This window comes from Pan paniscus, chromosome 3 (assembly GCF_029289425.2).
Source record: "Pan paniscus chromosome 3, NHGRI_mPanPan1-v2.0_pri, whole genome shotgun sequence".
In the NCBI taxonomy this organism is placed as follows: Eukaryota; Metazoa; Chordata; class Mammalia; order Primates; family Hominidae; genus Pan; species Pan paniscus.
This window is the reverse complement of record NC_073252.2, coordinates 100,906,617-100,919,081: the sequence shown is the minus strand read 5'-3', so window position 1 is coordinate 100,919,081 and position 12,465 is coordinate 100,906,617. Positions and strand designations below refer to the sequence as shown.

Sequence of the window (12,465 nt, the reverse complement as noted above, 5' to 3'; positions counted from 1 at the left end):
CTGATTGTATTCGCTTCACATGTTACTATTACTCATAATGAGGCTTCTTCATTATAATTTAAAATATTTTATATTCATTAGACTGGTGGTTCTGTAGACTGTGATAAGTGAACACTAAGGATACCCACAGAGCCATCAGGGTATCCTGAGAGAGTGGGGATTGGAGATGGATGGAAAAGGGGAAAGAATCTGTGTGGGCAAGTTCAAAAATTAGCTGGGCCTAGTGGCATATGCCTGTAGTCCCAGCTACTCAGGAGGCTGAGGTGGGAGGACTGCTTGAGCCCTGGAGGCAGAGGCTTCAGTGAGCCAAGATGGTGCCACTGCACTCCAACTTGGGTAACAGAGAGACCCTGTCTCAAAACAAACAAAAGACAAAAAAAAAAAAGTTGAATCTTTTTTTTTTTCCAGACAGGGTCTCACTCTGTCATCCAGGCTGGAGGGCAGTGGCCTGATCACAGCTCACTGCAGCCTTGACCTCCTGGGCCCAAGTAATCCTCCCGCCTCAGCCTCCCTAGTATCTGGGACTACTGGTGCATACCACCACGCCATGCTGATTTTTTATTTTCTGTACAGACAGGGTTTTGCCATGTTGCCCAAGATGGTCTCTAACTCCTGGGTTTAAGCAATCCACCCTGCCTTGACCTCCCAAAGTGCTGGGATTACAGCTATGTACCACCACACCCGGCCCTCAATCTTGTGACTTTTTCTATTGGGTCTAATTTGTTAGGCAGGGATTGGGGGCTGAAGTGGTGGTAGGAGGGAAACCAGGATCAAATGAGAGTTTTTTAATCCTTTACCCATGGTTTCCCTGCTAGCTGCCTGCTTATAATCATATATAAACACTAAAGTCATACTTGCAGAAATAAAAACCCTTATGAAAACTTAACAGAGTGTGTATCTGTTTTAGGAACAAAAGTATAAGAAAAGTTGAATCTTGTGAAACTGCTCTTCTCTGTAGAAAAGGGGGGAAAAGAAAGCTTACTGGTTTCTGTTAGGAAGCAATTGATAATGGCAGTGGAGAGGAATGTAAATTAATGGATCTGGCACTAAAAAAGAAAAGTATCCCAGCACTAACCCAAAACATACAGTGACATTCAAGAAGTCTGAATGTACAGATTTCTTAACCACCATTCTCCAACTTTTCAAAGCTTTCAACCAACCACTCAACATGATTTACCCTCAGTCAATTCTTCCTATTCGGCTTCAGTACTTGCCCTGAGCCACAGGAATTCTGGTGGGCAGAGGGGTAGGTCGGTCCTCCTGTTATCAATTTGGAATTCTATGGAGCATTTTCTCATAGGTGTAATATATACAGGGAGGGTGGGTTTTAAAGCCTTTTGTGGATTGATCTGCAGGCACAACTACTTTTCTATAAGAAATTATGTCCTGAGATCCAGAATGAGAATGAATCTTAAAATGCTTCTAACATCTTTAAAGCCCTTTTACTTCCATTTCAGAATCAGGTTTATTAATTTATCTGTTCTACCTGCCTAGCATTTCTTGACTCAAAAGTCACAAGGTCAAACTCAACAAATTCCACTTTAGGTATGTGACAAAAGGATTATTATAATCTCTATCTACATCAAACTAAATTCTTTGAATTCTCTACATGAGCTTTTTTCCATTTTGTGATTTTAGTAATCTATAATTACTGTAAGCACAGTCCCAGTCACCTTGATACCCACTTATACTAAGTACTGCCATGTGGTTTTAGAACCTGTGTTTTATTTAGGTTTATGATCTTGTTGGCAACACATAATAGTATTTTGTCTGAGGCAGATGGAACAGAAATAGATAATGAATTCTTTTTTCTGGCCACTTGAAAGCCAAATGATATCAGTCAAAGAATGAACAAAAGTCTCCCAAAGGTTCTAGTAAAGTGGTAAGAGAACTGAGACATGAATCACAGCAGTTAGTACAGACATGGCCAAATTTAAAAGAAATGAAATTGTGGCAGTTAGTCCTACATTTGAGTTTCAAGAGGAGATTTGATTTGCAAAAAAAAAAAAACATGTAGCACATGTTTCCAATGTTATGTAAACTTTAGTTTCGTAGTTCTTTAAGAGCTAAAAACATAGGAAGTTCATACTATTGTTTCAAGTTATTTTATTAGAATATCATATTTTATTGTCTTTTTTCTATAAACTTTTTTTTTTTTTTTTTTTTGAGAGACGGGGTCTCACTCTGTCACCTAGGCTAGAGTGCACTGCTGCGACATGGCTCACTGCAACCTTGACCTTCTGGGCTCAAGGGATCCTCCCACCTCAGCTTCCAGAGTAGCTGGGACCACAGGCACATGCCACTATGCCTAATTTTTTTGTAGAGACAGAGTTTCATCATGTTGCACAGGCTGATCTCAAACTCTTGGACTCAAGCAATCCTCCTGCTTTGGCCTCCCAAAGTGCTGGAATTACAGGCATAAGCCACTGTGCCTGGCTTGATTTTATTGTAACATTCTAATAAAGGTAACTGGAGGGAGAATTCCCCCCGCCCCCAAATATTTTTTAGGCAAGCTTGACCCAGTAAATAAACTAAGTTTACTTCCTGTACTCTCTCTTATTAGTGCAACTATTTCAGATCTTTCTCACATTTCTTCAGGATTATTTCATTAACATCCTGTTTTTCTTGCCTCTAGTCTCCATCCCAATACATACTTTGGGCACATGCTTCAACATTGCTATCACAGTTACCTTTTTGCCATCAAATCTGATCAGGCCATTTTTGTTAAAAATTCAATTTCTCCATTCTATCCCATCCCCTTCAAAATAAAAGGCCCTCAAGATCTCCAGTCATGTCTTTCAAATCTATCTTGTCTCCTCATCTTTTCTGTCTTCTCATTCTCTCCTTGCCGCTCCCCCCGCCACCTCAACCTCGCAATACTGCAGCCAAAGTTTTTCTAGTTTTAAAAACTTATCAAGTCATCTCTGAGACTTTGCATGCTGTTTCCTCTGCCTAGGAGCCTCCCTCACAATTTTTTTCCAACTTTGCCTTGCTCCCTTTTTTTCATTTGTTTTAATACAACTGTCTTCCTCAGAGAAACTTTCCCTGACCACCCCTAGCTGAGTTCAGTACATTAATAGTGCTCTGTGCACACATTTATGTCACTGAACCCACTCTATGATGTTGTCTGATGCTTACTGGTCTCCTCAAAAGACTTTCTTATAGATGACATCTGTGTCTTTTATGTATCTTCAGTGTCTAGCACCTAATAGTAATTCGATGTTTTTAAAATAAATAGAAAACTAGGAGTGACTCTATCAACAGATCTCTACTACATTAACATTCTTTGTCCTAAACCTGAAAGACTCCCACTTGCCTATTCAGACCTAAGTATCACTGATTGACAAACCGAATGAAAGTCTCTTTATCGTGCCTCACCCTACACCAAAAGCAGTATTACAAATATATATATTTTTAACCTGTGTTTGTAAGTAAACCAGCTTTTTGGAAGACAGAATGCACTATTGTGGTCATTTCACATAAATAGAATCAAGCAGTATGTGGCCTTTTGTGTCTGGCTCTTTCACTTGACAGAATGTTTTAAGGCTTCAAGATACAGTTTGTAACATGTATTAGTACTTTGTTCCTTATAATAATAATAATATTCCATTATACACATATATCACATCTTCTTTATCCATTCATCAGCTGATGGACATTTGAGTTGTTTCTACTAAAAAGTAGAATAGCCCTACTCTGAACATTTGTGTATATATATGTTTTTGTGTGGAAAAATGCTCTATTTTTATCTCAAAGATTTGTGCATGCTTCATTACATGCCAAAAGCCTTATTAAGGCCAAAATGATATCTTAGCATGAAATAAAGTACACTTTCTTAAACCATATTAATTTGACTTAATGAGATTCTGAATTGTTAAGTATAGAAATCAATTTGATTTTTGTGCAAACAATGTAAAATAACATTTGGTTGACCTGGGCTCCAAATTACTTGGTCCAGGCAGTATATGTAAATGAGCATTCTGAATATAAAATCTGGACCGTAGCATTTACAATTTAATTAAACTAATAAAATGGTATACACTGTACTAGAGCCAGTGTCTTTGGCAAGTTATAATATTCTGTAACAAAATTAAAGATACATGAAAACATAGATACAATATTAAGTATATATATATAAAATCTGTTAATTATGTTTATTCATCAATACATTCTAATTAACCCCTTACTCAAGTTATTATAATAACGTGGCCTCACTGAAAAATTCATGTAATAAGACCCTGGCACACCACCATTATTCAGATTGGTAGATTAATTGCCCATTTACTAGTAATTTTCTCTGAGACAGGGTCTTGCTCCATCACAGGCTTGAGTATAGTGGCACAATCACAGCTCACTGCAGCCTCAACCTCCCAGGCTCAGGCAATCCTCCCACCTCAGCCTCCCAAGTAGCTGGGACCATAGGCGTGTACCACCATGCTCAGCTAATTGTTTTATTATTTTTGTAGAGATCGGGTCACCCTATGTTATCCAGGCTGGTCTCAAACTCCTGGGCTCAAGTGATCGTTCCACCTTGGCCTCACAAAGTGCTGGGATTACAGGCGTAAGCCACCAGCCCAGCTTTAATTTTCTTGATCCTTTCTATTTTCTCATGTTTTATGTCAATTCATGCAAGATAATCTGATCTACTATATTTACAAAGTTTTTAGGACTTCAAAATAGTATCTATTAAGGAAGGGATTATTTTTAGTTAATTAAATTTTCAACATTTTTGTACCTTTATTAATTTCTAAATGTAAATTTTTCTTTCAGTATTTACAGCCATAATTTTTTTCTTGTTAGCATTATTTCCGACTGCAATATAAAAAACATGATTATTTTCCTTTCTTGTTTCAAATGAGGACATCTCTACCATTGTAATTCAAGTAAGTTAAATGAATGAAAATGTTTTAACTTTATTTGCAACTGTAAAGTGGGCTCTCTGTAACAACAGGTACATGAATAATGTTTTAAAATTTAACTTAATCTTAGCCTGCTTTATCCTAAGGCATCAAAATGCTTCTAGGCTATGTTTCTTTTGATTTTAACCATGGCAAAATATAAGCAGAAATGTAAGTCCACTTATGCAAATACAAACTTGTAAACAGAAAGCCCAATCAACCAATGAATTTACTTCACTGCCTAACAATAATGAGTTTGTGATTACACAATCACTTGCCTTTATAAGCATGGATAATCTAGAACTCCATATATATTAGTTTTGTTTTTTGTTCTTGTTTTTTTTTTGAGACAGGGTCTCACTCTGTCGCAGTGATCTTGGCCCACCGCAACCTCCGCCTTCCAGGCTCAAGCGATTCTCCGGCCTCAGCCTCCCAAGCAGCTGGGATTACTGGCGCCCGCCACTACGCCCAGCTAATTTTTGTATTTTTAGTAGAGATGGGGTTTCACTGTTTTGGCCAGGCTGGTCTCGAACTCCTGATCTCATATGATCCACCCGTCTCAGCCTCCCAAAGTGCTGGGATTACAGGCGTGGCCACTATTACTACTATACATTTGTTTCACACTATGGCCAGTTAATGTCTGACTGGTTACTTTAATAACTGACATTTATACAGCACTGTAGAGTCTCCAGTGTCCTTTCACATATATTATGACACTTTAACCACACAATCACCCTGTGAGAAAGGACAGTCATTATTACTTACTTTAGCGGTGAAGAAACGGGGTTAGAAGATAACTAACCAGGCCAATATCAAGCAAATGGGAAGCAATAACTAATCTGGGTTCCTCCCTCCATCTTCATGCCTAGTCCTGTGCTTTTAGTATATCTGGCTAGCTATGAGAGAGAACACAGATTATTCAGGGAGGAGGGAGGGGCCAGAGGTGTTCCTGAGGTGAGCCTCATGAGCAGTTAGGCCATGAGGTAAGCACTTCAGTGCTTTGCTACTCACGGGGTGGTTCAGACGAGAAAAATCTGTATCACCTGGGAGCTAGTTAGAAATGTAGGCTCTCAGGCTCCACCTCTGCCCTACCAAATCAAAGTCGCATTTTCAACAAAACCCCAGGTGGTTCCTATGGATACTAGTTTGAGAAGCACTGCTTCACTAGTGACACTACATGGTCACTTGAACAGTATACATTAGACTACTTATATTCATCATTGTTGACGTGTTAAGTTTTTATTAGGTAAAACTTTCTGCAACAGTTTTCAAATTAAGTGTATTTTTAAAACAAGTTTATTTTTCCAAGTAATTGAAGATCTCCACTTCGGTAACTGGGGTCATTAAGGAATGTTAAAAAACCTTAAGCTGGTCAGTGCTTACCCACCTTTAAATTCCTCATAAAAATTAAGGTCTTTCTTTTGCCTGAAGGATACACTAGAGAGCATAACTGCCGTCTCCATACTTTAAACCCTTGACTAAAACAGGCCAATCCTACTGAGGTAAATCCCACCTCCCAACTTGGATATTTCAGGAAGTATTGTATTGTTTTTCTGACTCTAAACTCTACCTAATTAACTAATTAGTCTCAACACTTTCTGGCTCAAGAACTGAAACACAGCAACAGAAGCTAAAGGTTGAGAATTTAAGCTTGTTCCCACATCTACACCTTGGCGGACGGCAGCGACTGATGACGGAGACCAGTGAAAACCCTGCCCCTAACTCTCTCTGTCCTAGCCCCATCCACTCAATTGAGCTTGACTCAGCCTGCTCCCTGCTGTTCTCAGGATTGCTCCCTTAGGGTCAGACTTGCACTAGACTTCAGCACGTGGGAGCGCTGATGAGCGGCCAACCTGGGTCTATTTAAAACTACTATTCCCATCTCGAGGGGCGCCTCCTCCCACAGCATAACCAGCCCAGGAGGGCAGGCGAGTAAATACTGCTCACCTGCTCCACCGGAAACCTCAAAATCCCGGCCCGAGCTAGACTAAAGGTATCTGGTAATTAATCCTTGGCACCTCCCACCACACGCTCCTGATTGGGCGCGTGAGACAAGGCTGTGTCTGCGCGCGCTCTTACCAGTCCGGGGAATTCCATTTCCTCTACCAACCACCGGCATAAGCATTCAGGGGCGTTGCTTTCCTGGCAGTGGCCCGCCCCAGTTCGAGCCGGTGCCTTACTGCGTCTCGCGAGAACGTACGCATTTTGGGGGCGGAACCCCGTCAGGAAAAGCGCACAAAACTGCTCTTAAGTCATTGCAGAGCTACCGCTTCGGTTAGCCAGCCACGAAGTTCTCGCGAGAGTCGTCTCCTCGATACCAAGTGAGGAAACTGGGGGACGCTGTGGGGAGGGGCGTGGGGCTGGATCGCGCAGCGGCTGCTTCCTTTACCTTCCTCCCATGGTCTCCTTCCGGTTCTCGATGCTTCTCTGAGCCTAAGGGTTTCCGCCACTCGTTTACCCTCCCCCCAGCTCATGATCCTCCTCCCTCCCCCGCCCTCCTGGTCCAATCTCCGATCTGTTTAGTAAGAAGGTGCTGTTCCGAGAAGGAGAAGGAAAAGGGCTTGACACGTATTCACTCGGCCCCGGACGTGGGAAGCAAGCCGTCTGGCTTCGGCCTCACATCGGTCCTGTGCTCGGGACGGCGGCGTTGGCGGACTGATCTGCGGCGGTGAAGAGGCAGGAGGAGGGGGAGGGGCGGAGCGTGGCAGCTGGCAGTAGTTCCGTCAGAGCGGACATCTTGTGGCTGTGTCGTGCGCGTGAGCCCCGTAGGGCCGGGGAGGCACCAGCTGCCGCGCGGGGAGGAGGCCGAGGCCGCAGCTTGAGGGAGGCCCCGGCCCCTCTGTACGCGTGGGTGTGGACGGCTAGGGCAGGGAAGGGAGGCCGGCCCAGTGGCCGGCCGGGTAAGAGGGGCAGTGCGGGACCTGGGCGGCTTGAGCGGCCAGCCTATTGGGTGCGGTGGGTTAGGGTGGGAAGGCTGGGGAAGCCGCGGCCTCTCCTGCTGGAGGAGGAGGGGGAATGGGCGCGTCCTCGCGCCTAAGCCGGAGCCTCGGGGACAGCGCGGGCGCGTGGTGGAGGTGGCTGGGCGGGCGCGCGCGGGAGCGCGCTGGAAGGCGGAGTGCGTGTACGGTGGCGTCAGGGGTGACACAGAATAGCTCGCTGCGAGGACAGCAATACACATCAAGTCTCCCTTCCTTTATTTCCTTCCTTTTCCCGGCCGCACCTTTGGACAGAAACCGAAAGCAGCCCGGCGTCCGTCCGGAGTCTTATGCTTCCCCCTCCCCCCTTGCCTTTCTTTGCCCTAGTGACGCCGGTATAGCGCCGACTAGGCCCCGGCTCCTCCTCTGCTGGGCTCCGGACCCTGCCCCGCACCCACCCCTTTCTCCTACGCCTCTTCCTCTCCCACCCGGGTCTCTTCCTTTCTAGAGGCCGGGAAGTTAAACTTGTAGTCACCACCTCCGCTCTTCCCGTCACCCTCGCCCCCACTTCGGGCCGAAAGCACGGTACAGAGGCTGTTGGTGGCTTTGCCACGCCACCCCACCCACCCCGGTTCGCGGCTGTCTTAAGGGACCTGGATTCATCAGGGGCTCTTCGGGGCCTGTGCGAGTGCTGATCTGCTCCGTTTTTGCAAAAGGCGCCTGTGTCTGGCAGAGCTGGTGTGAGACGAGACAATCCTGCCCCGCCGCCGGGATAATCAAGAGTTTTGGCCGGACCTTTGAGCATACACCGAGAGAGTGAGGAGCCAGACGACAAGCACACACTATGGCGCTGAAACGGATTAATAAGGTAACCCGCGGGGACAAGGGCATGGGGTGGTAGGAGAAAAGGAAGGCTCGGGCCAAGAGGAAAGCGTGGGGGTGGGAAGGAAGCATAATTCTGAAAATACCTCTTGGATCACTTCTTCCATGGGGGGATGGAGAACGCAGATATACTTCTTGAAGAAATGAAGTTTAAAGCTAGGAAACGGAGAACACTTGTGGCAAGTGAGGTGTTGTCCTGAGTGTGCTTCAGTGGAATCGGTGCAAATTAGGGGTGGAGGAGAGTGACTTAAGGCGCCTTTATTATTTTATTTTTTTGCTGCTTAAGAAAGTTTTTTTGGGGGGTCCGAATTGCGGAGAGACGCTCCAGCAGATGTCATGGCGCTTCCTATTCTTGGTGCTTGAAAACTTACTTTAGTTGTGAGATCAAGGTTATCTAGGCCTTCTAGGGGTAAGAAAGAAAACTCGGAGGAGAGAGAAAAAATCTGGCGAGTCCCGAACTTGACTGAGAGTCGGGTAGAAGTCTTGGGTATTGAAGGTCAGTCAGTGAGTCTAGTAGAAACTCTTAGTCGACTCTGGGCAGGTTACACCGAATAAGTGGGTTTGGGAGGAGATGGAATGACACAGTGTTGCCACTTCCTGTATTTTGTAGTTGCAGCTTTTCACCCGAAGCTATTTATCCGTGGGACACCGGGAACTGATGTAAAAGGCATTCTGGAAGCTCCCTTTTCCTTTTGGCTGGAGAGTGGGGGTGGATAAGGGGTGCGATGGCAGTAAGGGAAAGCTAATGTACCTATCTTTGCCTCATTCTATTTAATAACACCCTTGTTTCGTTACTTGAAATGTGGTTTGATAGTATATTATCGATTTAAGTTGGAAAAAAACTAGGATTTTTCGGAGCTCTGGGAGTGAGCGGAACCTCCACCTCCGGTGGTTTAGTCTCATTTTCTTGCTCTAACTTCTGTCCCGCATTTTAAGATGGCGGCTGCTTTAACTGGTTCAGGCTCTTTCCGGCATCTCCTTTCGTAATAATGTGAATTAATATGATTTGTTAAATGTTAGCTTTTATATCGCGTTGTGCACTGCTCTAAGATCCTCTGCTCAAAACTTACCTAAATTCAAACTCTTAAACTGTATTTCCCTTTTTTGTGACTTGTATTTGTGTGATGTGTTTGGTTGTTGCACAATCGAAGAGGGTGGAGTGTTTACAGCTAACTTGAAAAAAATGTCATGGAATAAATTCAGCCTTACTAGAAAAATTGTGGAGGGTCGGTGAGTGTTAGAAACTTTGGTTTTAATAGATTACTTTTTTAAAAAGAGTTCTGAGAGGAATGGCAAGAATTTGCCTTTACTAAAATAGACCTGATACTACATTTGCATGTATTTAATTATGACTGAAGTTTATTTGGCAAGATTGGTGTTTCATGAAAGAGGAAGGTTTAAATCTTCACTCTTAGTATGTATTGATATGAAATCGTGAATTTTGTTTTGGGCCTTCATTACATCGTCATTTTGGGTTATGCGAAATACAATTGTATTTGTGAAATGAAAGAAAAGAGGAAGAAACGCTTTTTAGGAGTTAAGGATTAAAGTAAAAATTATTTTGAAATAATAATCTCTTTCTGTGACCACTTTAAAGGCCAGAAACATATTGGAGAAGCCTAGTTGTATGTTACAGTGTGGTTTACACAAAGAGCATAACATTCAGTACAAATAAAAATCTTTTCTGTTGGAATTAGTTCAGGCCACTAAAATGTGGAATAGTACCAGATCCATAGCTTTTTGTGCATGTGGAACAGAACACGTTAAAGGAAGGCCTCTGATTTTTTTTCTCTTACAGGTCATACCCAGCTGCTGTGACACCACTTAAATGATTTTAAAGCTTTAGAGAGACAATATAACAGTGGCTAAGAGTGTGAACATTGGAGCAGAAATGCTCTAGTTAGAATTCTAGCTCTGGGCAAGTTTATGTACCTCTATAAGAAGGGTATCTGTTGTAATATGAACAATAAATGGCTGTGTGCCTAATATGTACCAGGCACTGTTTTAGACATTGGGGTGGCAGCAGTGAACAAAACAAATATTAAGTTCCTAGATTTGTTTTGAGGATTAAATGGATTAATGTGCAAATTTGAACAGGCTCTTGGCACATGACACTCCTAGTTATTACTGCTATTTTAATATCACAATTTATAATTTTTAAAAACCGTTTTTGTTTAAGAACTTTGATTTCTAGTTTAGTACTCTTAGTTAACCAGGTTGTCTCCTTTTGTAAATATTTTGAAGATTTATGTAATGTAGACACAACATAAAAACTTGGCATATTGGAAAAACCAGTGTTTATGTGAACATTATTGATTCAACTTACAGAAACTTTGACGTGTGCATGTGGTTTGATTTTTCAGCTGTTAATGTTAGAATCACATGAGGCAACTTTCAGACATTCCACAGCCAAACAATTTTAGTGAGTGGACAGCTCTGAACTGGAATGCTCTTCGGTTTAGGCACCTCTTCTAGAAATATGGGGTCAAGTAGCCATTGATGTCAGTATGGTATGCTTGTGTTACGTACCTATTTCGAATTTATTCTTGTCTGAAGGTCCCACATTTCAAATATTATGATATATCTGTATTCCTCGTTAATATTTTACTGAAATGATTATTGGAATAGTTTTAACCTTTAGTCCATTTGATCGAGCGTTTGAATTTATACTTTGCTTCAGCTGTGTTCTTGGAGTAAGTTTTTTGACTGTTAGACCAATCAACTTTTTTCCTGTATTCTTTATTTGAACGAGCTGTAATATGGTCTTAAATAGGGCTATTAAACAACAGGAGTTAAAAGTGGCACTCCAAGTTGATTGGTATTGAGAGCCGTAGACAATTTTACCACTCCCATTAAACAGGGACTACAATATATGTGTTTTAGGGACGTTCGAAGATAAATATGTGAACCAAGCCTAAAAGAATAGCTCATGTTTTCATTGTATACACCCTGTTAAGTTTTCGTAAGGGTTTTTATTTCTGGAAGTATGACTTTAGTGTTTATATATGATTATAAGCAAGCAGCTAGCAGGGAAACCATGGGTAAAGGGTTAAAAAACTCTCATTTGATCTTCGTTTCCCTCCTACCACCACTTCCACTGAGATAATTTCAAGATTATCTCCATCTCGAAATTGAAAAACTTAGGCATAGAGGTTAAGAAGATGACCCGGGTTCATGTTGTGACAGTTGGGATTAGAATCTAGGCAGCCTGGTCCAGAGTATGTGCTCTTAACAACTACAGTTTGATATCATCCTTTAGGTTTTTTTTTTGTCATTCAGAACGGTTTACTTTTGCATATAGTATTACCTATTACAGTAGTTAAGACAATGCAGTCTCATCTAAACCCTAACTCATTTAATCCTCAAGACAACCATGTGGGATAGATGTGAGAATTTTATAGATGAAGTAACAGGCTCAGAGAAATAGTCGTCTAGTCACACAACTAGTAAGTGACTGGGATTCAAATCAGGCACCAAAAGCTCAAGCTCTTTTTTGAACCATTTCAATTCCTTTTGTTGTTGTTGTTGTTGGAGATGGAGTCTCACTGTGTTGCCCAGGCTGGAGTGCAGTGGCGCGATCTCAGCTCACTGCAAGCTCTGCCTTCTGGGTTCACGCCATTCTCCTGCCTCAGCCTCCTGAGTAGCTGGGACTACAGGCGCCCACCACCACCCCCGGCTAATTTTTTTGTTTCTTTAGTAGAGGCTAATTTTTTTGTTTTTTTAGTAGAGGCGGGGTTTCACCGTGTTAACCAGGATGGTCTTGATCTGAC

General features: G+C 42.6%; 2 protein-coding genes across 8 annotated transcripts in view; one reads left to right on the top strand and one right to left on the bottom strand.

The window, feature by feature from the left end:
• CISD2 (CDGSH iron sulfur domain 2) overlaps positions 1–7,076 on the bottom strand; it is a 60,682-nt gene extending 53,606 nt beyond the window's left edge. The window contains exon 1 of the mRNA XM_063603848.1: positions 6,978–7,076. Within this exon, the coding sequence (XP_063459918.1) occupies positions 6,978–6,995 (18 nt within the window). The 5' untranslated portion in view covers positions 6,996–7,076. The remainder of the gene's footprint in view (positions 1–6,977) is intronic.
• UBE2D3 (ubiquitin conjugating enzyme E2 D3) overlaps positions 1–12,465 on the top strand; it is a 73,164-nt gene that overhangs the window by 33,945 nt on the left and 26,754 nt on the right. The window contains exons 1-2 of one of the 7 annotated variants that reach the window (XM_008955337.5): positions 7,001–7,219; positions 8,530–8,681. The exons of 1 other annotated variant lie outside the window; for it this stretch is intronic. In XM_008955337.5, the coding sequence (XP_008953585.1) occupies positions 8,658–8,681 (24 nt within the window). In that variant the 5' untranslated portion in view covers positions 7,001–7,219; positions 8,530–8,657. Of the gene's footprint in view, positions 1–7,000; positions 7,740–8,529; positions 8,682–8,780; positions 9,926–12,465 lie in introns of those variants that run through there. 5 more of the 7 variants (XM_003829959.6, XM_008955336.5, XM_014344702.5 and 2 more) reach the window with 5 other exon arrangements.